At 38.1% G+C, this 27,952-nt stretch overlaps 1 protein-coding gene across 1 annotated transcript; it reads left to right on the forward strand.

Annotated features, from left to right (window-relative positions):
- Window positions 1–731: 731 nt before the first annotated feature.
- On the forward strand, window positions 732–27,844 carry TWSG1 (twisted gastrulation BMP signaling modulator 1). Its single transcript, XM_084887771.1, has 5 exons — window positions 732–938; window positions 2,612–2,768; window positions 15,821–15,920; window positions 21,548–21,814; window positions 24,790–27,844. Exons 2-5 carry the CDS (start codon window positions 2,646–2,648, stop codon window positions 24,969–24,971), a joined length of 672 nt encoding a protein of 223 aa, XP_084743897.1. The 5' UTR covers window positions 732–938; window positions 2,612–2,645; the 3' UTR covers window positions 24,972–27,844.
- The last annotated feature ends 108 nt before the right edge of the window (window positions 27,845–27,952 follow it).

Consider the following 27,952-nt stretch of genomic DNA (forward strand, 5'->3'; position numbering starts at 1 on the left):
AAATTCCCAGGGCTGTGGGAAGGAACTGAGTGCAATTCTCCATTGCTTTTACCTACACGCTAGCTGTTGTTGAAATGAATTCGCTTTCTTGAAATAGGGGCTGAAATGAGTGCTGGCGTCCTGCTTACGAGGTCTGCCCTCTCCTACTGAGGCTTGGAGTGGTGCGCCGTAGCCGTTTGTCCAGCTGTCCATCTTCTCCGCAGGCCAGCAAGCTTTTTCTTGGCCCAGCTCCTAAGGCTTGTCTTCTTCTATTTACAATGCTAAACACAGCGCCAGGCACTCACAGGGCACAGCAGACTTTAGTGAACTGTGAAAAGAAGGCTCTTTCTACTCTGGGGGATCCTTATTCAGTCGGTCTCATGCAGATCCCAGAATCCCGTATTTTAACAAATCCCTGATGTCAAAGAACAAGGTCAGCTCCACTCCATCACTCAGAGCCTCCGTCTTGCATCCCTCTAAGAGGACCTAGAACAGCTGCCTCGCAGCGTTGCTGTGAGGATTCAGTGAGCTCAGCTCCATCGCTAGCACATGGTGAGTGCAGAGAACGGGCCTGAAGCCTGATGTGGGGCAGGGAAGAGGGCTGAGAGCGAGCGCGCGTGGGCGCCAGGGTGGGTGTGTCCCTGGGGGCGGAGCCAAGACCCGGGGGCGGAGCCAAGACCCGGGGGCGGGGCCTGCGCTGTTCTGGCGGAGCCGGCGGTGGTGCGGAGCCGAGGGAAGGCGCGGGGGGAGAGGGAGGAGTGCTGAGCGGGAGGCGGAGCGGGGCCGGGAGGGCGGCGGGCGGGCCTGTGCCTTTGAGGTGTCGGGAGCTCGCGGCGCTGCGCGGAGGAGCGACTGCGCGGAGGCGCGGCCTGCCTCCCTCGCACGGCCCCGCAGCGCGTCCGAGCTGGGCCGAGCCGCCGGGGAGCAGGCCAGGCAGCCTAGCGGGGCCGCGGCGCACGGTGAGCGGGAGGGGCCGGGGCTGGCGGCGGCGGCCGGAAGGGTCTGTGCCCCGAGCTCGGGCCTCCGGAGGCAGTGCCCGCGGGGGGCTTCTCGAGAGCCGGCAGGAACGGGGGCGCTCGCGCGGCCGGAGCCCCGCCTACGCGGAGGACAAAGTGGGGTCCCGCCGCCAGTGGGTGCTGGGCGGCCCTGGCGCCCCTTTCCCTGCGCCGCCGGGGCCCGCGCCCCCGGCCTGGTCCTCCGGGGGGCGCTGGGGCCGCGGGCCGAGGGCCGAGGGCCGCCGCCGCCTCCCGGCGGCACAAAGGCTGCTGTCAGCGCCGGCTCCCCGCCGACCTCGCAGCTCCGATGGGGTATTGTTCTTAAAAAAGGCAAGAAGCCTCTCAGATAGTGCTGCTACCTGCTCTGTAGATACCCGTGTTTACTTGAATATTTTCCCCAGGAAGATGTTGGGAGTAGGATGAAGGACAAGCGCAGGAGATGGAAAAAAAAAATTAAAATCCCCTTTTTGGTAGTTGTAGGATGAAAACTAGTTCTGGGAAAAAAGATCAGTTTTCAAATACCTTCCTTGGGCCCGCACTGGTGGCTCCAAAAGCCATTCCACTGGGTACGTGTTGGTAAATAAGTTAGGTAATGGGGATAGTAACGGTCCTTAAAAGAGAAAACCTGTGGCCTCAGGAGCCATCACCAGGGCTTTCTCTTTCAAACTTGAGTCATCCCGGGTACGAAGCCTTTTTGTTTTTGTTTTAATTGTGCTTCGTAATATTCAGAATAAAAGTTTACGGTAATTATAAAGGCCCTATAAACGCACCTTTTATCCCTCTTGCATCAGTAGTTTAGTTTAATTGGTTCTATGGAGGGGGTGTTTTAACCCCCAAGAAGCTATATCTTCGCTTTTTAGAGATTTTAATAGCCACATTGGTGGTTTAACCACTGTCAGAATTTGTCCTGGTCTTTTTTTTTTTTTTTTCCTTCCTTCCTTTGAAAGTGTAATGGTATCTTAATAATGGTGAAGAATCTATGGTACCTGGGGTATAGAATCAGAAGAAGAGCTTAACATAATGCAGTTAATAATTTACTGTCCCCTTTGGTACTTGCTAAATTATTTAAGGAATGACTGTCAACTCCTTTCTTTGAGCTGCTTCATTCTAGTTGTGTTAAGAAACAACGATATAATCATCATCATTACTAGAATTACTTACATTTAAAATCTGTTTTAATTCTAAGAATTAAAATGTTGTTAAATGTTTTAAAATTAGAATACACCATTAATAGTTTTTCTACAGGCATAAAGCTGAATAATAGGCCTAAAACTAAAGTTGAATAGTAGCAGGGTAGTTTTGAAATTAGTTATTTGCTTGGTATATTCTCAAGTTACTGATGACCTATAAATACATACGTATACTAGTATATCCACTTTAATTTACCAGTCACTGTTTCTAGGTATCTGAGAAATTTAAGTATTCTGAATCTTTGAAGATGGCCAACATTATTATATAAAATTGCAGGGTGTTTTTTCATGTTGAATCTTTCATTGAATGACCTTTGATCATTCGAAAGTCTTCTAACGCAGGGAGTGCGGTTTATTTGTGCTGTTTTTCATTTTTGTATTTGTTTTTACCCTAGCACTTACTTTTGAATTGAAGTTTTTTGTTTGTTGTTGTTTGTTTTGGTTTAGTTTCCTGGGAGTTGCCGCTTGTCTTTGAAGAAACATGAAGTCACATTCTATTGTTATGCTTACTCTAGCCATCTTGGTGTTCCTGACATGGATCCCTGGGTCCCTGAGTTGTAACAAAGCACTGTGTGCTAGTGATGTGAGCAAATGCCTCATTCAGGTAGGACTCAGAGTATTATTATTAATATTAAAGTATATTGTATCTCTGCTGTACAATATAGAGTGTACATATAATACAGTGTATTAGGTGAGAGGTGAGGTACTGAGTTATGACAGACTCAATGGTCCGGGTTTTTGCCCCCTTAGTTCACTTGCATACAAGCAAGGTTAGATTCAAGAGATTCAGTACTGAAAATAATATGCAGCTTTATAAACATGCTGTTACAAGGTGCCAAGCACTCTGTTCAGAGGAATTGAAGGGTTTCTCTTGTCTAATCTAGTTTACATAGCAAAGAGACTACATAACTATATGTAGGGGGGAAATTAGCTAATCAAATGATAGACAAGTTGTACGCTAGACGTAATGTATTTATTCTATGTAAAAAAATTACGTCCAAATGTAGCAACTTAATTAGGTAGACATTTAATATTTCATCCGTTTCTTAGATTGGAAATCTGGAGCATTTGATCTGGGTGGTTTTGGCTTAGGGTTCCTTACAGGGTTGCAAGCAAGTGGTTATCTGGGATTGGAAAATCAGCTTCCAAAATACGTGATAATTATCTTTTTTAGTCTTCAAAGCAAGCCTACTGATGTAGTTACCACTGTCATTTTCTCATTTCAAGAGAAAAGTGAGGTTAAGTTATTTGGCTCGGTTCATAGAGCTAGGAAGTGGCTGTAGAATGTGGGTCTATGTTTGACTCCAAAGCCTGTGGCCTTCCCCTAATCAGACTGGTTATAACTCTTCATAAAGTTGTGTTCATTAGTGGTGAACTTCATGTCATATATAGCTGTTCTCTCTTTTCCATCCTATTAGATCATCAGCAGAATTATGCTCTTTGTGTGTGTGTTTATTAGCCTCCCTTCTAATTATTGGCTGTTGGCTAAAAAATTCAGTAACCACACATACTAGAATTCTGTGTAAGTCTGAGTCAGCTACCTCTTGGCTATAACCCTGACATAAGAGAAATTTTGTGTGTGTACTAGAAGTAATAATGATTTGTATAGATCAGAGGCATTTTGTGCTTAATTCTAACAATTGGGTTCTTCTCATTCATAGTTGAAATTCTAGGAAGCCTGGCCTTTATGTGAATGTAGTTTGCCACCATCTCAACTCTGTTTACTCTTACTTTGCATGTCAAACCAAAACATTTAATAAAAAAGTTTGTTAGTTGAGTGGTTCGTTTTTAATATTTATTTATTTTGCTATGAACATTTTCAAGCACAAATAGAAGAGATGAGGAAATAATAAATAACAATTGCAATCAACAATTGCAGCAATCATTAACTCATGGTTACCCTTGTTTTATCCCTATCCCCCTACCCTGTCCACTGCGGTTCTGTTTTAATACCAAGCAAATCCTGATACTATTTTGCCATAATTCTAATACCTATCTCTTAAAGATAAGAACTCTTTAACACATAGCTATTAGCAATTTTTAAATTATCAGTAATTCTTTAATATCACCTAATTTTATACATGGAAGTTTTTTTGTTTTAAAAAAATATATATTTTATTGATTTTTTTACAGAGAGGAAGAGAGAGGGATAGAGAGCTAGAAACATCGATGAGAAAGAAATATGGATTAGCTGCCTCTTGCACACCCCCCACTGGGGTTGTGCCCGCAACCAATGTACATGCCCTTGACTGGAATCAAACCTGGGACCCTTCAGTCCGCAGGCCAACACTCTATCCACTGAGCCAAACCAGTTTTGGCTATATGTGGAAGTTTTGATATGGCATGTCTGCTTAGGCTTGTGCTCACTGAAAATCTTGTAGTCTGTGCTGTGGTCAGATGGGGAATCTGTGCTCACTCCCCAGCTGTTACACTGTAGCTTCCTTATTCATTAATAGAAATGAAGTCTCCTAACAGTTACTATATTCATGTTTAGGTGGAAATTCACTTAAATTCCAAATTATTTTTTGACTCTCAGAGGACTGTAATTTCCATTAGTTCCAATAATGAAAACTAAAACATTCCCTTTTGTTATTTTTATATATAATATCCTTATTGAAACTCTAATTAATATGAGTCTGTGATTAATGTTGTCTTAGATTTTTTTAAAACAGTTTTATTGAGATATATAATTCTAATATTATAAATTTCACCAATTTAAATGTGCAATTCAAAGAATTTTGGTGTATTCAGAGTTATGCAACCATCACCACAATGTAATTTTAGTACATTTCCATCACCCTAAAAAGAAACCTCATCCCCATTATCAATCACGCCCCATTTCCTCTGCCCCACCTCTAGGCAACCAGTAATCTACTTTCTACGTCTTTATATGCCTGTCCTATACATTTAATATGAATGGAATCATATAATACGTTGCCTTTTATGTCTGTCTCATGTTATTGAATATAATGTTTTCAGGATTCATGCATGCTATAGTAGGTATCAGCACTTCATTCTTTTATGGTCAAATAATTTTTTGCTGTAGAGATATACCTAATTTAATTTATCCATTCATCAGCTGACGGGCATTTGGATTGTTTTTACTTGTTGGCAATGGTGAATGATGCTGTGAATATTCATGTGTAAGTTTTTATGTGGATATGTTTGTATTTCTTTTGGGTATGTACCTAGGAGTGGAGTTGCTGGGTCATATTTTCTTTTGTGTGTGTTAATCTTCACCTGAGCATATTTTTCCCATTGATTTTTAGAGAGAGTGGTTGCCTCCTGCACGAACCCCGACCCAGGGCTGGGGATTGAACCTGCAACCCAGGTATGTGCCCTTGACCGGGAATCACATCTGTGACCCTTCGTTTGGCAGTCTGGTGCTCTAACCACTGAGCGGAATCTGCCAGAGCTACATTCCATTTTTCGGATGTACCACATTTTGTTTATCCATTCACCTATTAAGATTCATCTTGTTGCTTCTAGGGTTGGGCAGTTGTAAATAAAGCTTGCCTGGCTGGTGTGGCTCAGTGGTTAAACTACCTAAGAACTAGAAGGTCATGGTTCAGTTCCTGGTCAGGGCACATGCCAGGGTTGCAGGCTTGATTACCAGTGGAGGGCATGCAGGAGGCAGCCGACAGTGATTCTCTCTCAGCATTGATGTTTCTGTCTCTCTCCCTCTCCTTTCCTCTCTGAAATCAATAAAGGACATATAAAAATAAATAGCTAAGATCTGTGCCTCATCAGTAGATGAGTGGATTTAAAAAATTTACACAGTGGAATACTTCCCAACTATTAAAAAAAAAAAAAAAAAGAGGCTCTCTTTCCCTATGTGGCATCATGGAGAGACCTGGAGATTATTATGCTAAGCAAAATAAGCCAGTCAGAGAAAGACAAATACCACATGATCTCAGTTATATGTGGGATCTAATGAACAAAACTAGGTCCAGAGGCATGAATGCTTGGCTCAGAGGGGAGGCAGGTGGAGGGGATGGGAAGAAAGCACTTTCACTTGTTTTTTAATGCACTCTGTTTTCATCAAATATTCCTGAGGATACCGCCTGGAAATTTATTCTGTTACTGGTATTTATATTTCTTCCAAGATCAGTTTTTCTTTTAACTTATGTCTCTGGTGTGGCAGGCCTTCCCCAATTTTTATGTAGTTGTCCATGATAGTTAAGAGTGAGGCATTCAAAGCATGGCTGGGAGACTATATGTGGGCAGGGCTGGCGGGCACAGACAGGGGCAGGGAAGCCCTTCTGCTCCGAGGCTGATCGTTTTCCTGAGCAGAAGTTTTTGGTGTGTTTGTTTGATCAGCTGGTTTTATTGCTTTGGGGGGGGGGGGGGAAGAAGCGTGGGGGAGAGTGGACAGTGTATCCCTGGTTCTTGTCTTTTGCTCCAGTGTGGATGGTAGCCTAGCTGGTCTGATAGAAACTTGAACTTGGATGCCCTCTTCCATTCCTGTTTTCTTCTATTGAAGAACAGATTGGCTCTTGGTGTTTCATGTGCCAAGGATGGTTAAGTGGGGCCCTTGGATCTCTTAAAAGGCTTATGGCATCCTTGAATTAAAAATTGTGTATGTGCAGCCGAAACGGGTTTGGCTCAGTGGTAGAGCGTCGGTCTGCAGACTGAAAGGTCCCGGGTTCGATTCTGGTCAAGGGCATGTACCTTGGTTGCAGGCACATCCCCGGTGGGGGGTGTGCAGGAGGCAGCTGGTCGATGTTTCTCTCTCATCGATGTTTCTAGCTCTCTATCTCTCTCCCTTTCTCTCTGTTGAAAATCAATAAAATATATTTTAAAAAAAAAATTGTATATGTGCAGCCGAAACGGGTTTGGCTCAGTGGTAGAGCGTCGGTCTGCAGACTGAAAGGTCCCGGGTTTGATTCCGGTCAAGGGCATGTACCTTGGTTGCGGGCACATCCCTGGTAGGGGGTATGCAGGAGGCAGCTGGTCGATGTTTCTCTCTCATCGACGTTTCTAGCTCTCTATCTCTCTCCCTTCCTCTCTGTAAAAAATCAATAAAATATATTTTTTAAAAATTGTATATGTGCAGTATGAAAAAGGAAGAAAGTCCACAGCTTTCAGGAGGTTCTCAAGGTGGCTGGTGCTCTGAAAGATTAAGAATTGCCAGTGTGGTTCAGTTGGTTGGAGCATCGTCCCATACACGGAAAAGTTGTGGGTTCCACTCCTGGTCAGGGCACATTCCTGGGTTGCAGGTTTAATCCCCTGGTTGGGGCATTTCTCTCTTACATCAACGTTTCTCTGTGTGTGTGTCCCTTCCTGTCTCTCTAAAATCAATCAACATATCCTTAGGTAAGGATTGAAGAAATGAAAAAGGGTGTTAAGAATTGCTGGGGTTTTGCTTTCCATTGCACATAGTACGTTATTAAAATTCTGCTTTTACATTCAACAAAGTACAAGGCACATTGACATTTCAGATGTGATAATAGCTTCTCTCGTACACTTACAGAACAAGAACATGTACAGAAATGAGCATTGGAGAGAAGTACGTTAGGAAAGGCAATGCCATTAAAGTTTAAAGAAAGATATTACTTCCTACATCTTAGAGGGAATTTGGTTTTCTTTTTGTTATTTTGGTTTGGTTTAAACAGCATCTGCAGTGTTGAAATGATGTACTGTGAGGATAAGCTAGACCATTCATTTATATTGAGCTCTCTGCAACTCTTGAAATAACTAGATATAAAAAAAATTTCCCTGGAAGCTCATAGTTATGTAAATATTTTTACCAGCATGGCCACAAGCAGCACAGTCATTCCTGCCACTCCCACCAGTTGCTACAAATAAGGGTAGTCCCTACATAAATATTTATTTTGTGCTTTTGACAGGAAAGAAATCTAATTTTAAACATCAAGAAAGTAAAATTGTCATCATGGTGTATTTCCTTGATGATATAATGAGTGGTTTAGCTTTCCTATTTCGGGGGGAAAAAATTAATATAGGATTTTCCTTTTAACAAAATCTTTCTGTTTTTTTCTTCTGATGTGGGAAAAGAATATAAAATTTGGATTAATATTATGCTTTTACCTCAGAAACCTCAAGACCCATTTTGTAGTAAGAACTAAAAACAAAACAAAACAATTTGGGCAAGTATTTATGGTCATATTTAGGCTGATGTAAGCATTATATTTAATGAAAATATTCAAACTTAGGTTCAGAGATCGTTGATGCATTTATTTTAGCTCTTTACTGGTTATCTGAGTAAATTATCTCTACTAAATTAACAGTCTGCTCTTTTATTCTAAAAACTTATTTAACTATTAGCCGAAGCCAGTTTGGCTCAGTGGTAGAGCATCGGTCTGCGGACTGAAAGGTCCCAGGTTCGATTCCGGTCAAGGGCATGTACATTGGTTGCGGGCACATCCCCAGTAGGGGGTGTGCAAGAGGCAGCTGGTCGATGTTTCTCTCTCATCGACATTTCTAGCTCTTTATTCCTCTCTCTTCCTCTCTGTAAAAAATCAATAAAATATATTTAAAATATATATATATATATCAGCTTACATTTAAATAGTACTTTATATTTTTTTAATTCTGGTTTATTAAAATAATAAATTTATGTACCATATTGTACCATTCTGGTTTTTCAAAGATGAAATAAGATGTTCCCAATGCATGTTGGGGGGTGAGATTTATTGATATATAATTACATACAATTCTCTCTTTTTTGGTATAGAGTTCTATGATATTTGACTAACATATACTCTATACAGACAAGAGAAGGAATATTTTCATCACATTTAAAGGTTTCCTCGTGCTCCTCTGTGGTCAAAACTGGCCCCTCCAGTGCCTCAGTGCCTGACTATGATTTGATTTTTATCTCTATAGTTTCACTTTTTCCAGAATGTCATAAACAGAGTTGTACAGTATGTAGCCTTTTGTTTTTCTCTGATTTCCTTCATCTAGTATAAGACTTTTGTTAGGTTCATCAATATTATTGCATGTTTCAGGTATTTCTTCCCTTTGTATTGCTGAGTTGTAGTCTATTGTATGGCAGTACCTTAATTTGTTTATTCATTTACTGGTTGATGGACATTGGGTTGTTTTCAGGTTTTGGTGATTATGAATAAAGTTGATATATACTTTTATATATGAGTCTTTGTGTGAACATGTTTCATTTCTCTCGAGTAAATATCTATGAGAGGGATTGCTGAGTCACAAAAGCATTTTGATACCATTATCTCACTTGGATACCAAAGTTTATAAGGGTACCACTTCCTTTTTATGACCGACAAAATGAGACTCAGTGTTATATGCTGCAAATCAGATTCTTCCTCAATGTATTAGTTTCCATCTCTAGCCTAGAAATTGGGAAGTCCATAAGATAATTTTTTACTCCTACAATCTGGTCTTAGTCTTAGGTGAATAATAGTCCCTCTCCCCCATTTATTTTGCATAGAGGATTAAGATCTCACCAGAACCTTGAATAAGATTTTCTGTTAAAGTTGATGAAATAGTTATGTTAAGCCTTAGCCAGTTTTGCTCTGTGGTTAGAGTGTTGGCCAGAAGACTGAAAGGTCCCAGGTTCAATTCTGATCAAGGGCCTGTACCTTGGTTGCAGGCTCGATACCCAGCCCCGGTTTGGGCAGGTGCGGGAAACAACCAATCAGTGTGTCTCTCTCACATCAGTGTTTCTCTGTCTCTCACCCTCCCTTCCAGTCTCTCTAAAAATCAATGGGGGGAAAAAAATCCTTGGGTGAAGATTAAATAAATAAGTAAAACCTCTATCTGCTGGCACTCAAAAATTTGAAATTCTATATCATATTGGAGGTTTTCCCTAATAAAAATGTAGTAAAATGCATTTTAAATGATCAGGCTCTGCCTCAAAACTTAACATCCTGCCAGATTTTCATCTCATATAAGCTTTTTAAGGCCTTGCCGAATTCTCTGGATACCCAGGCTGGTAATGTGAGATAGCCCAAATGTATAAAATTTTGTTTTCCATTTAGTATAAAATTTTTGGTTTTTTCATTATAAAATTATTGAACAATGTGATTACCCAACTTTAGGAAACATTTAGTGTAGTCTCTCACACAGAGAACTCGTGTCTTATTTCATTGTTACGTGGCTCTCACATGGAGGAGCGGTGGTGGTGAGGACAGCCTTGAGCCAGAAGACCCGATGGCAGAGCCCCACCTGCATGAACTTGGGCGAATCAGTAGCCCCTTCCTTCTCAGACCAATCAGTAACCCCTTCCTTCTCAGCCTTTTCATCGCTGCCGGCCCGGTGAGCAACGGCGACACTTCTGAGCTTCCAGACTAGGGAAGCAAGTGATATATATGGTCATTAACTGACTAAAGCAACAGAAGAACTAACCATTAAATTCCAGCTCACTGGTTCTGCAGCTCTTGACCAATGATACCTTCTTTACCTTTACAAACAATGATTAAACTTGGGCAATAGCAGTTCTAATTGTATTCAGGTACCGAGAATGAGTTATATACCATTAATTAAACAACCTAAAGGGTTATCTAAATTTAATTGTGGGCTCATTCTCTCCAAGAAAGTAATAACAATAATTATTGAAATGCTAAATTATTAAGAAATAAGTTTCATATATCACATTCCAAGAAACAGGCATATGAAACCAAAACTTGGGTCAAACCTTAGCCACTTACTAATCGAAGGATGTACAAATTTCATAACCTTGCTTGAAAAATCAAATAATAACTATCTTAGTAGGACTCTGAGATTCAAGATTCTGCATAGGAAACACTTAGCACACTGCCTGTTAGTGATAAAATAAAACCCTCTTAGGAACTTGGGGGAGGTTGTGCAGTAAATAAATGGAAGCATTGAGTCAGTCTTTTTTGGACTACGGTGAACTTTGTGATCACATGTTCCATTCAACTGAGCAGTGCTCAAGTTTAGTTATAGTGAAGTTAGAAAAATATATAGTCAAATTTTCCAAATAGAAAATTCAACATCTCAACACAAGCTTCTTTTTTTTTTTTTTTTTTTTTTAATTTAGTAAATGGGAGGCTTTGAAATAATAGTAAAATGGAGATAATGAAGTCTCTGAAGGTATTGAGTGGCAAAGGGTAAGAACATGGGCAAAGTGTGGAAGGGTCTGGAACTTAAGTCCTATGATGTTATGTTGACAGATTTTTATAATAGGAAACTGCTTTTTTTTTTTTAAACAGGACAGTATACACTCATTATTTTCTTAGAAATTCATAGGAATTTACCAAAGCGGGAGGAATGTGGGTGTTTTTTCCTTGTATTCTACTAAATATTTTTTTAAATACGTATTTATAAATCAAATAAATATCTACAAAATGTTAAGGCATCTTGACTCTAGCCTCTTTCTGGTTATGGAAGATTCATTTGCCCATTAGGAATTACATGTCATTGTTTATTATCACAACTAAAACAACTAGCGGAAAAGATTTCTTTTTAAGTGTCTGGAAGAAAAGATTCTGCTGAACCTTTTTAAATGGAGTAATTTTTTCTGTAGTGCTTGATTCATCACAGAGAATTACATTTTGAGTTGTTTTGTTTTCTTTTGTATTTCCAATACTTAGATTCAAAGCACTTGAGAAATGTGTTTTATATTTTGAAACATTCATTCTAACCACAGTTTGTTTGCTGTCAAGAAATTAAAGTATACTTTTCCAGATATGTTTATGACCAAACATTATTCAATAGTGTGATTTTAAAAGACATGTAAATTGAATAGGAAAGATGAATTACTTGGTGAACTACATGTGACTGTTATAATTATTTACACATGGAAATGAATTGTTTCCATTTTTTTCTTGACTTAATGGTCATAAACCAAATGATTACCATATAGTTTTGCTCTCTTGATTTAAAGTTAGGTTTTTGAGATCCTAAATGTCATATGTTAAATCTGCGTGGAATTTTCTCCTGCAAAGTGAGAAGTTAAATGTATTTTTGAAAACTGAAAAGCTACAAATGCTGACTAAAAGGTTGGTGTGAAGGTCTCGTTTTCCTTCTTTCCCAGTCTCTGGAAAAGGATGCTGCATTCGTTATGAAGAATAGAGATTTTTAAAACATGTTCTGAGGCTTATTTGCTTGAAAAATTTCTTAGTTTATGTGACTAAATTTGTTTTCTGAAAACAAATATTTTGGGGTCTTTTCTGTAGTAAGATGGAAAGATAGAAAAATATTAGCAAACATTTTACTTGGCATTCAACTAGTTTTAACAGTCATTTAATAGTATGGTAATAAAGTTTATATTTAAGTCCTTTCCCCCATGTCTCAGCTTTCTGTAGCCTCTCACTTTGTATTCTGTCAGTAAATTGTAATCATTAAGTATATCACTACTCTACATTATTCTGTTATACTGGCATGGAAAAGTAGAAACATCTAGTAAGAGGGTGTGAAATAGATTTGAATCTTGAGGTCAGGGTAATCCAGGCAAGTTCAAGCATCTTTAATTTGTTTTTATTTTTAAATTGATTTTTGGAGAGGGAGAGAGAGAACCACCCAGTGATAGTAAAACACCAATCAGCTGCCTCCTGCATACTCCCTACCTGATATGGAACCCACAGCACAGGCATGTACCCTGACCAGGAATCAAGCCAGCAGCCTTTCAGTGCATGGGATGATGCCCGACCAACGGAGCCACAGCAAACAGGGCTCAAGCGACTGTTAGTCATAAGTTAGCAGTAATCTTAGGGTATCACTCACCCTTTCATTCCAATTTAAAACACCTCACAAGTACCTAACAATAAAAGGCGTAATGAATGCTTTACAAACATAGTTTTTCTAATGGAAGCTATTATTGACATTTATTTAAAAATTATTTAGCATAACATTAATTCATTTAACAGGCTACCATTTAGAAATTGATTGATAGGGAAAAGGAGAAATGTATTCTTTGAATAAATTTGTTACTTTTCTAAATCATTTCTCCCGAGCTAAATAGATAATGTAAATGTAAGCAAATAAAATAGTGAAGGGATATTTTCTGTGTAAAATGTAAGTTAAAAATTTAAAAGAACCTTTATTTCTTGTGACTAGGTGACAACCTTTATAATACTAAAAACCAAAAGTATCAACATCCTTAACGCTGATGGTGTTTTTTAAAAAATGTGTTTTCAGAAATGTTATCTCATTCCAAAGACAGGACAGACAGGTCTTCATGGAGAAACAAGTCACAGAGATCACTGTTGGTGGCTGTTTTTCTAGATTTCCAAATAAGTTTGGGCTTCTCTGAATCAGGCATCATCAGTTTTGTGATGAGGCATCTGAAATTCTCACAAAATCTCTGCCCATTTCATCCTTCTCTTTCTCACAGGCCTCGCAAAGTTACCTATAGTGAAAAACAGCCCAACCCTACCGAATTCCACAGTATTAAAATATTATAATCTGTACTTATTGGGTCTCAGATATGCATTGGCATCAAACTAATTAAATAGCTAGGATAGTACAAGTGTTGATTCTTGAAAGTGCTGTGTAATAGCTTAGAGGACTTTTGGAGAAGAAATTAGGAATTACATGTCATTGTTTATTATCGGTGTGATTAAATATCAGTGACAAAAACATGTAATTTTAGGGTGATGAAGTGACTCCAGTAGTATATAAATGTTATAAGATGAATTTAATAGGGATAAATATTATGTGCTGTGTTTAAGTTCTCGTGACCCAGGAAAAGCCAAGTAGGCGATGGTGGCTACAGAATTTCCCTTTAAGTTGGGTCCGTCTGGTGTTAAGGGCAAAAGTTACGAAGCAAAGCTGTATTAATTAGTTTTCATGGAGTAACCACCTCAGAGTTCAGTGGTTTAAAACAGTAATCATTTCTGGAGTCTCTGTTCTGTTCCATTGACCTATATACTGGTTCTTGTGCCAGTACCAGGCTGGTTTGTTTTTTTAATATATTTTATTGATTTTTTTTTTTTACAGAGAGGGATAGAGAGCTAGAAACATCGATGAGAGAGAATTATCAACAGCTGCCTCCTGCACACGCCCCACTGGGGACGTGCTCACAACCAAGGCACATGCCCTTGACCGGAATAGAGCCTGGGACCCTTCAGTCCGCAGACCGATGCTCTATCCACTGAGCCAAACCGGTTTCGGCAAGTACCAGGCTGTTTTGATGCAATAGATTTGTAATATAATTTAATATCTGGTATTGTGATTCCTCTAATTTTGTCATTTCTCAAGATTGCTGTGGCTATTTAGGGTCTTTTTCTATTCTATATAAATTTTTGGTATATTTGTTTTAGATCTGTGAAATATGCTCATGGTAATTTAAAAGGGATATATTGGAATCTGTAGATTGCTGTGGGTAATATGGACATTTTAATGATGTTAATTTTTCCAACCCATGAACATGGTATATACTGTGACCTGTTTCCTTTCTCAATGTCCTGTAGTTTTCTGAGTATTTGTCTTTTACCTCCTTTGTTAAGTTTATTTCTAGGTATCTTATTTTTTTTTGTTGTTGCAGTGGTAAATGGAGAGTGTTGGTGTTTTTAGTTTCTCTGAGAGTTCATTATTGGTATACTAGAGGCTCAGTGTATGAAATTCATGCACTCAGTAGGGGGAGAGTCCCTCAGCCCAGCCTGTGCCCTCTCGCAGTCCAGGAGCCCTCGGGGGATTTCCAACTGATGGTTTAGGCCCAAAGCAGGCCTATGCCGGGAGTCAGACATCCCACCACCACTGCACTCGCCAGCCATGAGCCCAGCTCAGGGCTTCTGGCTGAGCAGCGCTCGCCATATGGGAGCACACTGACCCCCAGGGGGAAGCTCCTGCATTGAGTGTCTGCCCCTGGTGGTCAGTGGGTGTCATAGCGACCTGTTGTTCCACAGTTTGGTCAATTTGCATATTAGCCTTTTATTATATAGGATAAAAATGCCATTGATTTCAGGATGTTAAATTTGTATCCAGCTACTTTGCTAAATTATTTATTAAATCTAGTAGTTTTTTGGTGGAGTCTTTAGGGTTTTCTATATATAATATCATATCATCTGTGGATAATAACAGTTTTACTTCCTGCTTTCCAGTTTGAATGCCTTTTATTTTTTATTTTTTCTGCTTGCTCTGGCTAGAGCTTCTAGCACTGTGTAGAACAAGAGTGGTGAAAACAGGCATCCCTGTCTTGTAAGTGTCTTAAGAGAAATGCTCTTAGTTTTTCCCAGTGAAGTGTGATGACTGTAGGTTTTTCATATGTGACCTTTATTATGTTGAGGTACGTATATTCTCTCTATTCCCACTTTACTGAGTGTTTTTATCAAAAATGGGTGCTGGGTTTTGTCAGGTGGAGAACTAAAGTTTTGTTTGAAAACAGAAACATTTTTTCTGTGAACTGAGGTATGAATGTACAATGAGGTATCACTTCACACCTGCCAGAATGGCTCCCATCAATAAATCAACAAATGACAAGTGCTGGCGAGGATGTGGAGATAAGAGAACCCCAGTACACTGCTGGTGGGAATGCAGACTGATGTAGCCATTGTGCCTCACCGACCAGGCATTCTGATGATTCTCTCTCATCCTTGATGTCTCTACCTCTCTCTCCCTCTTCTTTTTTCTTCTTTCTTTTTAATGTATTTTTTAAAAATTATATGAAGAGTAAATTATAAATGCAAATATTTTTTTTTTATTGCAAATAATCAACAATTTCAAATACAGTTGTTTGGAATTTTAAGTTTGAACGTCTGTTTCTAGGAGCTCTGCCAGTGCCGACCTGGAGAAGGGAATTGCTCCTGCTGCAAGGAGTGCATGCTGTGTCTCGGGACCCTCTGGGATGAGTGCTGTGATTGTGTGGGTAAGCTGACATGAAGTAAAGTTTCTTAATATTTCTTACCTGAGAGTCCTGACTGCAAGCGATTTTAAAGAATATAAATGTATAGATGAGGATGTGAATAAGATATAATAGGTAGCCCTTGCTGGTGTGTGGTTCAGTTGGTTGAGCATCCGTCCCATGCACCAAAAGGCCAGAGCACATGCCCAGGTTTCAGGCTATCTCCAGTGAGGGGCTTGCAGGAGGCAGCCAAACTGTGTTTCTCTCTCACATTGATGTTTCTCTCTGCCTCTCCCTCTCTCTCTCTCTCAAATCAGTAAAAACATTTTTAAAAAAAAAAAAAAAACAACACATATTAAGTATATAGAACATTATTTTATATTATATTTGCTTTATTAGATGGTATTTACATATAGGGTGGGGCAAAAATAAGTTTATAGTTGTGAGTACATAGAGATTATTCTTGTATTATTTTTTATTATTTATCATATGAACAACTGTAAACCTACTTTGCCTTACCCTGTTTATCTGTATTTTTATAGAAAATGGTCTTAGAGTCGAAACCGGTTTGGCTCAATGGATAGAGCGTCGGCTTGGGGACTGAAAGGTCCCGGGTTCGATTCCCATCAAGGGCATGTACCTTGGTTGCGGGCATATCCCCAGTAGGGGGTGTGCAAGAGGCAGCTGATCGATGACTCTCTCTCATCAATGTTTCTAACTCTATCTCTCTCCCTTCCTCTCTGTACAAAATCAATAAAATATATTTTAAAAAAAGAAAAAAAGAAAATGCTCTTAGAGGAAATTTTAAAAAGTGCTTATTCTTAGGAAGTAGGAGTGGAGGAAAAACAGGATTTTTTTTTTTACTTTTTAATTTTTTTACACTGTTGAATTTTTTATAAGAAGTATGTCTTATAGTTGTAAATAAAGAATAAGTACTTAGCATATTAAAAAATATATAGATTATCTTCCTTTATATAAGATTTCACTAAAAGATTCTTCAAAAACTAAAATCTGTTTTTAAGGTTTTCTGAGGAACAGTCTACATAGTGTGTTAAATAAAAAAATAGCAAGTCGCAAAAGTGTTTATGGAATGCTAACATTTGTAGTTTGGTTGTTTTAGAAAAGAACGTGTGTGTGTGTGTGTGTGTGTGTGTGTGTGTGTGTGTGTTTAACTATCGCACAGTGGTAACGTGCCATTCAGCTTCTAGGAAAGGAGGTCTGTAATTCTTCTACTGAGTAAGAATAATGATACATGCTCATATCTCTACAATTTTAGAAACAACTTGTGTTTTTCTGGGCTAGTTACCATTAAAAAAAATATTGTCCTTTAAGGACTGGATACCAATTTTGAGTGAGTTTATAATGTAACTTAATCTTTCATTTTAAATTCAGTTAATCTTTCTATTTTCTAGGATAAAATGTAGCTATGTCAGTTTCTTTTGTACTGCAATTCTCTTTTCCTTGGAGGCACTTCTCTTCCAGTTTAGGCTTTTTTGATGTCCTGTGCAAACCTGTGGCCACTCCTCCCTTCTCAGTTGAAACACTCCCCACCTTCTCCTGGGAGGTGCACAGACCTCTGAAAGGACCCAGGTTAGAGGACAGCCTTCCCTTCCTGCCTAACTCTGGACTCTCAGCTCAGACGCTGTCTACCAAGCTTTGTGCTCCAACTGCCTTGTACAGAAAATTAGTTCTCTTTTCTGCCTTCGTCTTAAGGCAAGAGTGACCACTATAGCTCGTTTTCATCCCTGCCATCCATGGATTTTGGAACCTAGATCTCTACCACAGGATTTTTGGTTGTTTTGTTTTGGTGGAAAATGGGGACATCTGTAATAATGTAAACAGTAAAAATAAAGTTAAGAGAGAAAGAAATAGTATCAGAATTCTGTGTACTGAAAGGATTTGAAATGCTTGCCTTGTCAGCTGTTGCCATCTGTTTCCCGATTTTTTGGCCTCCCTGACAGTCATATGCAGAGCCACTTTCTTGAAACTTTTTAAGTATAATTAGTATTTAAATTTTTTTGTTGTGAGAAAATGCCACAAAGTGACAAACTATTTCAAGAAAATGATCATAAAAAGAAAGGAGAGCTCCAAAAATAAACTCTAGTTAAAGAAAAGCTCTGTCATAGTGATAAACTTCAGGATAACGGTGAGATACTTCTCAGAAAGGTTTTATTAACTGATTTAAACTATGGTGGTTAGCAACTCTCCACAGAATTTGACCCATTGTACATAATGAATATGGACAACTAAAGAATCTACAGAAATTTTAAAAGATGACTCCTCCCTCCAGTAGGATAGCCCCCACGAAAAAATACAGAACTTGAGAGTGCTGTAGGCAGGAAATGGAGGGTCCCACAGAAAACTATTACCTGGCAAGCATTTGCTTCATGCTTATAGGTGTTTTTTGTTGTTATTGTTTTTAAATATATTTTTTTATTTTTTTACAGAGAGGAAGGGAGGATAGAGAGTTAGAAACATTGATCACCTGCCTTCTGCACACCTCCTACTGGGAATGTAACTGCAATCGATTCTGTGACCGAAATCAAACCTGGGACCCTTCAGTCTACAGACCGATGCCCTATCCACTGAACCAAACCAGCTAGGGCCATGCTTATAGGTTTTAATGCAGTGTATTGAGAGTTAAATTAGAATTTTTTTTTTTATCTAAGTTTATTAAATACACAAAACTCCAAAACATTGTTTTGTTTTGTTTTTAATGCAATGAGATCTGTAATGACCACTGGAGTTTCTTTAAAGTCTCAGTAGCCCTAGCTGGTGTGGCTCAGTGGATAGAGCATCAGCCTGTGGACTTAAGGATCCCAGGTTTGATTCTGATCAAGGTCACACGCCCAGGTTGTGAGCTTGATCCCCAGTGTGGGATGTGCAGGAGGCAGCCAATCAATGATTCTCTCTCACATTGATGTTTCTATCTCTCTTTCCCTCTTCCTCTCTGAAATCAATAAAGATATATTTAAAAAAAAATAAAGTCTCAGTAGATGTTGAGTTTAATTCTTCTGTTGAACTAAGTTGTTTGCCTTTTTATCTCTGATTACTGATTTTCATTAATTATAGAATCTGAAAGAAGAATATACCATGTACATTTATATAAACAAACATTCTGAGTATTATTCAAATTATTATCAGAGAAGTGAACATGAACTCAGGCTGCATCATAATCTTGGCTCTAGTCCTAGATTGTATAACATTGGACAAACCGTTTAATTAATGGGGCATATTTCCTCCTTTATGATCAAAGGAGTCATATTTGATCATTTAATCCATGACTCTGTCACACAACCTAAGTCATAAAAGTTCAGGCATATTGAAAGATTTTACAAAGAGCATGCACACAACCTTGTAATCCTCAGTTCTGACATGTTCCTTAAACTATAAACATGTGGAAAACACGTGAGATGGTTTTTCCTTCTAAGTTTATAAAATATAGAAATTTATAAATTTCATCTAACTTTTCAAACTTTTAATCTGGGAAAGAAGAAAAACTCCACTTTTGACCTAATAGATGCTAAATAAGAATAAAACATAATTTAGTCTTTAAAAGTATAATATTGTCTCAGTTTTGCATTGGTTCCCAATATGATTCCTGGTCAGGGTTCATGCCAGGGTTGCAGGCTTCATCAGTAGTGGAGGAGTGCAAGAGGTAGCTGATAGATGTTTTGCACTCAGTTCGATTTTTATCTCTCCCTCTCCCTTCCTCTTTCTTTAAAAATCAATTTTTAAAAATATTTTTAGCCAAAACCAGTTTGGCTCAGTGGTAGAGCGTCGGTCTGCGGACTGAAAGGTCCCAGGTTCAATTCCGGTCAAGGGCATGTATATTGGTTATGGGCACATCCCCAGTAGGGGTGTGCAAGAGGCAGCTGGTCGATGTTTCTCTCTCATCGACGTTTCTAGCTCTCTATCCCTCTCTCCTCCTCTCTGTAAAAAAATCAATAAAATATATTAAAAATATATATATTTTTAAAACAATATAATATTCACAAAAGGAAGTCCAGAGAACTCTGTTCAATGTTATTGCTACATTAAACAACCTACCCCAAAACATAGTGGGTTACAATAATAATAATAATAATAATAATAATAATAACAACAACAACTTAATTAGCTCCCGAACCTGCATTTTGGGCATGGTTCTTTGGGGTAGCTCTTTTCTACTACACATGGTGTCAGCTGGGACAACTCGAAAGCAGGGTTTGATTGAACAGCTCTCTCTTTTATAAACAAGATTCCTCTAAAAAGTTTCTATGGTCACCATTTCTTATTCTTTTCTGCCATTTTCTCTTTTTAAAAATACTTTTTAAAAGAAGTTATTTTGAGATAATTTCAAATGTAGAAAAAAAATTGCCAGAAAGGTAAAAGGACTCTCCCCCTCAGCCTGATTCCCCAGTTATTAACATTAATGAATTTGCTCCATGACTTAGTACCCCTGACTCTCTCCCTTTCCCTGCACACACACACGAATACACATGGGTACACACCCTCATGATCATTCATCTCTTTTGAAAGTTTGGAAAGCAGGCTTGACAGATTATGTCCCATCATTACCAAATACTCCAACAACAAGGATATTCTCCTATGTAACCAGCATATAACCCTCCCAATCACAAACCCCACTTATATTTTGCCAACCGTTTCAACAGTATCTCTTGTTCCTTTCTGGTCCAGGATTTTATTTATTTAGTTGTCCTATCTCTTCAGACTCATTCAACTGAAACAACCGTGGTGGTTTAATGGCTACAGACTTTATGTTACGTAGGATGATGCTCAGTTTTGATCCACCTAATGTTGACTGATGATCATACTTAAGTCACACATTTTTGGCAACAGTGTCACTGAAATGAAACTTTGCAGTACATTAAGGGACACCCAACATCAAACTGTCCTATAACTGACGGTGCTAACCTTCATCTCCTGGTTACACTAGTGGCTGCCAGATTTTTCCACATTCATTAACCCCTTTGTAATGGATTAGTATTGTGTAGAGAGTTTTCCAAGAGTACATCAATATGTTCCTCATCAAGCCTCCACCCACTGGTCTTACCATCCATTGACAACTACCATTTGAATCATATACTTCTGTGATGGTCGCCAGGATTTTCTATTTCCTTCATTCCTTCTGCATTTATCAGTTGGCACTCAAGTAAAAGGAAGAGCTTTCCATTCTCCTCCATGTCCTCATTCACGTATTTATAATACAAAGACTCATCAATTTCTGTTTTATTCCGAAGTGTTAATCCATTTCTGTCTTTACTTATTTTAGTGGTAATGTATCGATTTGGCCAGTGGGGTAGCCCCTTCTGGTTGCCTCCTGTGTTTTTTAACACGTCCCACCCTTCTTTACTTTCTGGCATGCAAAGGGCCATTTTGTACTTTCCAGGATCCATCCCTAGAATCATTCTCTTGTGGAGGATGGGTTCTTAGAAAATAAGTGTGGACACTCCATGTGCTTGATGCTCGTGATGTTCATCTCTTCAAGTCCCTCTCAACAGCACAAAAGCTAGAGAAATAACTATAATGCTGTACGTCACATAATTTTAATATGTTGGGGCTTTGGTTCCAGGGTAATTAACAAGTTCATGACATTACAATTAGTGAAAAGAGTAAACTGATTATCCTCTTTGCCCTCGCACCCCCAGGTATGTGTAATCCTCGAAATTACAGCGACACGCCTCCCACTTCGAAGAGCACAGTGGAGGAGCTTCATGAGCCGATCCCCTCTCTCTTCCGGGCGCTCACCGAAGGAGACACGCAGTTGAACTGGAACATCGTTTCCTTCCCTGTTGCCGAAGAACTGTCACATCATGAGAATCTGGTTTCATTTTTAGAGACTGTAAACCAGCCACACCACCAAAATGTGTCTGTTCCCAGCAATAATGTCCACGCACCTTATTCCAGTGACAAAGGTAATTATGGCCAACAGTTGACGTTTTCTATCCTGCCCCCTCACTTTCTCTGTGGTCTGTGAAGCCTATATTAAGGTTATCTGTTTAAGGTAGCTTTTTGGTTTTGAGTTTGCATACTCTTAACTAAACTCTGGATTTTAACAACCCCACATCCCTGAGTAGATAAGGAGGCATGTCAAGCATATTGTCACAAGTCCTTCATACTCGCAGTGATAGAGGCTATAGTAGGAAATAGATACATGGTCCTAATTTTTATATGTGTGTTAGATTTTCATTGTTCTTTTCATAAGATAGTAACAGAGCTGCTTGCTTACTACAGTATTGCTCACCATCAGGTAACATTCAAACTGTCCTTAGAAATCAGGTTTTCATGATAGCGTTGGTACCACAAATGATGCCAGGTTAGCAGATAAATTTCTAGGTATAAATTAACTACATCCAGTTCTCCGTGAGTAATATTGGTCAGAAGGGAAACTAAAGGAAACAATGACATATACAACTTTGAGAAACATATTGAAGAACATTTGTTAGGATAGGTCATACTTTTATTTTGGAATGGAAAAGGCATGTAACTTTTAAAATCCATGATATTTTCAAATAAAAAAAGTTTTACAGTTTTATTGTGGAAGAAGAAGGCAATTATGAGAATTGCAGTCATTTCTCAAACTATGAGGTGAAATTATGCATAAACAGTATAATTTGTACTCTTTTTTTGTGTGTGTGCGCCTTCCATTTCAATCCTACCTGTCTAAAATAGTATGAACTTTGGCCATTGATAGTAAAGGCAAAACAGCTGTTGTTAATCATACACAAAGTAAGAATTCTTATTTCCTTCCACGTTGAAGTACTCCATAAGACACATTCTTATGGAAGATGTCATAAATGAATGGAATGTGTCTTGCTACCATTTTCCCCATGATTATAATGTAAATAATCAACATAATAGATACTAAATAATAATCATAAAATTTTCCCAAAGATTATTTCAATTCATGAAATATAATCAGGAAGGTTATTATCCTTCAAGACAGAGCTCCTGTTTCTCCTCTGTGACACCTTCCCTAGATGCCCGTCCCCGCAGGTAGAGATAGCCACTTCCTACTCCTCCCACATTTTAGTTTGATTTGTTGTCTGTTAACTTATAGGTCTGACAATTTCTTCTTAGTTCCTTGAATTCTCTGATCCCCTCATAGCTATTCTCTAGAAGATACTCAATAAATAGTAGTAGAATAAGTAACGAAGTGAGTTTGGTAGGTACCAATCACTTGGAGATTTAAATGTTTCCCCACCCGCCTGGCTCACTGGTGACCCCTGTAGTTTGCCTGGCATAGTGCTCTGCCAATCCCCTCAGTTTCCCTGTTTAACCAGACCCCATCCTCTATCCACTGCAGTCGGACTCGCCTCACTCCATCCCTGTGCACACTACTCTCATCTCCTGTGACTTTCCTTATTTTGTTACGTGGTAGCTTTGCTTTTAATTCTTCCTAACACAAGTCCAGCTTTTTGCTATTAAGCCTTCCCTTATTATTCAGACCCCTAGTGATTTATCTGTTCTATAAATGGCTCTGTGAAATAACTTAGCCTTTAGTCATATACTCTCTATCAATGGTTTGTATTGTCCTGTATGTATGTATGTATGTATGTATGTATTTATTTCAGATAAATAAATCCTGCGAGCTAGGTAGTCATATGGGGTTAACCACCAGGAGAACTTAAACAATCAAAAGTGGTTGCTTGGAAAGTAGGACTAGAAAATGTTAATAGTAAGAAAAGTATTTTCTCTTTTTTTTCACTCTGCAATTCAACTTTTTTTTTTTTAACAAAATCAGAATATGCACAACACATACAACAAGCGATTACTAAAGCTACAGTGACTTGAAGTTCAATCCTTACATTCAGCAAGTTTAAATCCATTTTTACATTTTTAAAACCTTATAACTGAAAATATTGCTTACTGCTAGAACTTGCTCAAATGCTATTGCTGATTGTACAAGTCACTGATTATGTCAATACAACAAAGATAAGCACATTTTTGAGGATTGCAATGTGCCAGACATTTAGTGGGGAAATACACACAACTAAACAAAACTCACACAACAAACATCTGAGAGAATCTGGACACTACATATCAGTATTTTGAAGTATTTCATTAATATCTTAAGACAAGTGTATCAAAACCTTGGCATGATTTAATTTCAAGTTAGTTTTGGTTTTACTAACATCAGAAAGTTATGACTACACTGCCAATGCCCAGTCTGCTTAATTTTTTTTTTTTTTTATTTTATTGATTTTTATACAGAGAGGAAGGGAGAGAGATAGAGAGTTAGAAACATCAATGAGAGAGTCATTGATCAGCTGCCTCTTGCACACCCCCTACTGGGGATATGCCCGCAACCAAGGTACATGCCCTTGACCGGAATCGAACCCGGGACCCTTCAGTTCCCAAGCCGACGCTCTATCCATTGAGCCAAACCGGTCCCGGCCAGTCTGCTTAATTTAACTTAAGAGTTTAATAGCTAATGCTGGTTTGTACCAAGCATTGCTACTCATTCATGATCATTTGAATTAAGTTTGTTTTATTTTATTATGAATTCTCTGTATAACTTCAGAACAGTATTTTTCAAACCTCTTTTAGTTGAAAAATTCTCTCATAGGAAATCTTATCAGAAATGTCCAGTTTAAAAGGCACAGTTGTTAAGCCCAGTAATCTAACTTTCAGATCAAAGTCTAAAACCTAATAGAGTGACTAAGTAAGCCCTTTGCATTCTTCAGCTGGGGTGAGAGAGATTGGCTTCCTTCTCCATGTATCAATAGTTAGCGAATGAGATCTTTTTTCCTATACTTCATCTGTTGTTCTGTGCAGACTAGCAATAAGAGAACTAAGATTAAATAACTGTCAGTAATATCCAGCTAACTATGAAAGCATTCTATTTCTTATTTCTTGCTCTAAAATCTTAATTTTTTTTATTTTTCAGAGCACATGTGTACTGTGGTTTATTTTGATGACTGCATGTCCATACATCAATGTAAGATATCCTGCGAGTCCATGGGGGCATCCAAATACCGCTGGTTCCATAACGCCTGCTGCGAGTGTATTGGTCCAGAATGCATTGACTATGGTAGTAAAACTGTCAAATGTATGAACTGCATGTTTTAAAGAAAGCAAAGAGGTGAAAACCAAAGCAATCGAGTCAAAAAGAAAGGTACGAAAAGCTCTTCACCGATGTCTGCTGGTTGCATCAGAATGCCAGCAGGTTAAGAAAGAAGATGTGAAGAATTCGGACTGAGTTGCTTTTAGAGTACGTCAAATTCGGCAATGTTTTAAATTGGGATAACTGCTCATAGTGATTTACTGTCCACCAGCAATAGGCCCTTTCTCCTGTTTGCTTCCCTTTAGAATACTGGGGATTCTAAAGGGAAACGAACGTAAAGATACACGCTCAGCTTTGGTCACGTGAGAAGCAGTTGCACGGAGGATACTTGGAAGAGCTGAGGTTCTAACAGAAAGCGTGATGTCCTTTTCCTCTAACATGCCAAGCCCTCGTGTGGGAGTGTTAGAGTCTGTGTGCATAAGTTATGGTTTCTTCATGGACTGCTAGGACACTGAGATTTTATGGTTGTACGCCATTCTTTACTGTGCCTCGTTCATCTGTTCCAGAAATACTATAGATATCCAAATGCATTCCCCTGAGAATTCATTAAAATCACCATAAAAAGCTTAATTTTAAACCTTTTTATGTTGGTTTTAGGAAGTGAATGCTTACTATGTTTTACAGTTTAAAATTCTTACTAATAGAATCCATCCTGTAATACACATACTTTAGGGAAGGTGTTAGGGAAGGTTTCTCCTTCTCTTCCATCCTCCTGCCCAAAGTGCCGATGTACGTAGTGTAGTAACAAAGAATATTTACCAAGAATTTCAGGGCACACCTAGGAAACCGCAGTAAATGTGCTGCTAGAATAAATCATTAGGAAGTTCAAGCATTTCTCTGACTTTCGGTACCTGCGTAAAGAGCACTCGGAATGGAAAACGACTGCCAGATCAGACTCCGCGCAGAGCAGCAAAGAAACAACTTGTCCGTTGGACAGAAATGGCAGAGATGAAAGGTGAAGCTGTGCGCAGGCAGAGCCTGAGCCCACGCCTCAGCTCACACAGCCACGCTCTGCTATGGATGAGTGATAGGAGGGCTAGAGCAGAGAACTCACTGGAAGGTTGAAGATACTGGGGATTCTAATGGGAAACAAACGTAAAACTATTTACATTATTTTGTTACCTTGTAATCTTTTTTTTAGGTTTATATCTAGATCAAATGTTCTTATTAAATATCATACAGTAGGAGGTTAAGATTATGAAACAAAATCTTTGTTGAAGATAACTTTAACTTCAAATACACTACAAAACATTTTGTCAGCTTTTTATATAATGCTTCAATAAAGATAAGCTTAGCTACTATGTGCCCTTGCAATCTTCAAACATCTAAAACATATTTTTATTACAGAGATTCTTAACTTTATAAAGTTATTCATTTCTCAAACAGGACACATTTGAATTACACATAACTTTTTAGGAATACCTTTGGATGACTAAATATTTACTACATAAAAATAGATGATGCTGTTAGACACTTTGTATTTGTATTAATTATCTGACCAGTAGTGAGTTACAAGATCATATGTACTACTATGATGAACTATTCTCATAAAGTTAGAAGCCTTAATATCTTTTCTGCTCTTTCAGGTAATTCTGATGAATACTCAAGGTACTTTAGCTTTTTATAAAGTTGAAATTTAGATAATGAATGTTTTTTAATAGGAAGACATTGGGATATCCTTTTCTTACTTTTACCTAGAATGCCTCTATTTAAAATGCCTTAAAACATTTTAGCTCCCTTTCTTCATTTAATACCAATAAAGGTGAAGGTTTTCTTGAACTTAAATGTTCAAGGAATCTGTAGCCTGTTGGATCATTCAACTTCGCAGTTTTTCAAAGTAATTTCATATTTATCTATGAATAGAAGAATACTTTTGAGTTTATTAACAACATGCTTAATGTTTTCTTAAATACAGTAACAAACTTTTTAAAACTGCATTTTATCATCTTTTTCGATCTTCATCATTAAATTTTTAAATGTACTTTATCTTTTTCCCCTTACATTGGGAAGATAATTTCTTGACCCATATTATGTTTTAATTGATTTTTTTATATTCTCTTTCTCCCAATAGAAATTATCCCTAAATGTAATGCTTAATTTTTTCTTGTTTATGAAGGTGTTGAAACACAGAGTTCACCTGAAACATTCCATTTCAGGTTTTGAATAACAATATTTTTTTTCAAATTAAAAATATAACATTTGGGAAGCAAGTAGCACCGCTAAAATGTAGACCTATTGCCATTCTAAGCACAATTCACTACCATACAGAAGCCCTGGTAAAAAATTATTTTTCTTTTAAATAAAAAATTAGGTTCTTACCATTTTTTGACTAGATTAAAAAACACTAAACTTTAAATCAGTAGGCATTATAAAAGCCACATATAAAAGGTTCTTTCCTATAGTAAAACATGTCCTTGCTAGCAGGTTTTTCTGCCCCATCTTCTCCTAATAACATCTAATTATTATTGAAACTATAGTGGCACCAAATCAAATGGTAATTCAAATAAAGTAAGTCTTTGTTTACATAGAATGTTGTAAAGGAGAGGCCTTCACTTAAAAATATGATTTCCAAGGTTTCAGAAAACAAAATTGATGAGATGTTAGACTATTTGAATCATTATTTATAAATCACAGTAGCATTAAAATGGAGAAAAGAAATGAAACTTCTGAAAAATGAGGTAAACATATAAATAAGCCACATATTTAAAGTTTGTTTTTTATTAAAGCTTCTTTGAATATTTTTAAGTCTATTCTGCATTCCCATGAGCCTATGTTCGTTGTATTTCACATGATCTACAACATATAAAATTATGTGCTTTTTCCTTCGGTTGTCCCTATGAACAAAAAAGTATTTTAATAAAAAATTGAAACACGTGTGTATATTTTGTAAACTTCAGCATAGAACATCAAAGTAAGTTTGAGGTTTCTGTCTAGTGAAATTATTGTTTAAGCATGTCCCTTCTCTGGATGTCCCTACAACTAAGTT

Source organism: Pipistrellus hanaki (genome assembly GCF_964339955.1).
Source record: "Pipistrellus hanaki genome assembly, chromosome: 6".
In the NCBI taxonomy this organism is placed as follows: Eukaryota; Metazoa; Chordata; class Mammalia; order Chiroptera; family Vespertilionidae; genus Pipistrellus; species Pipistrellus hanaki.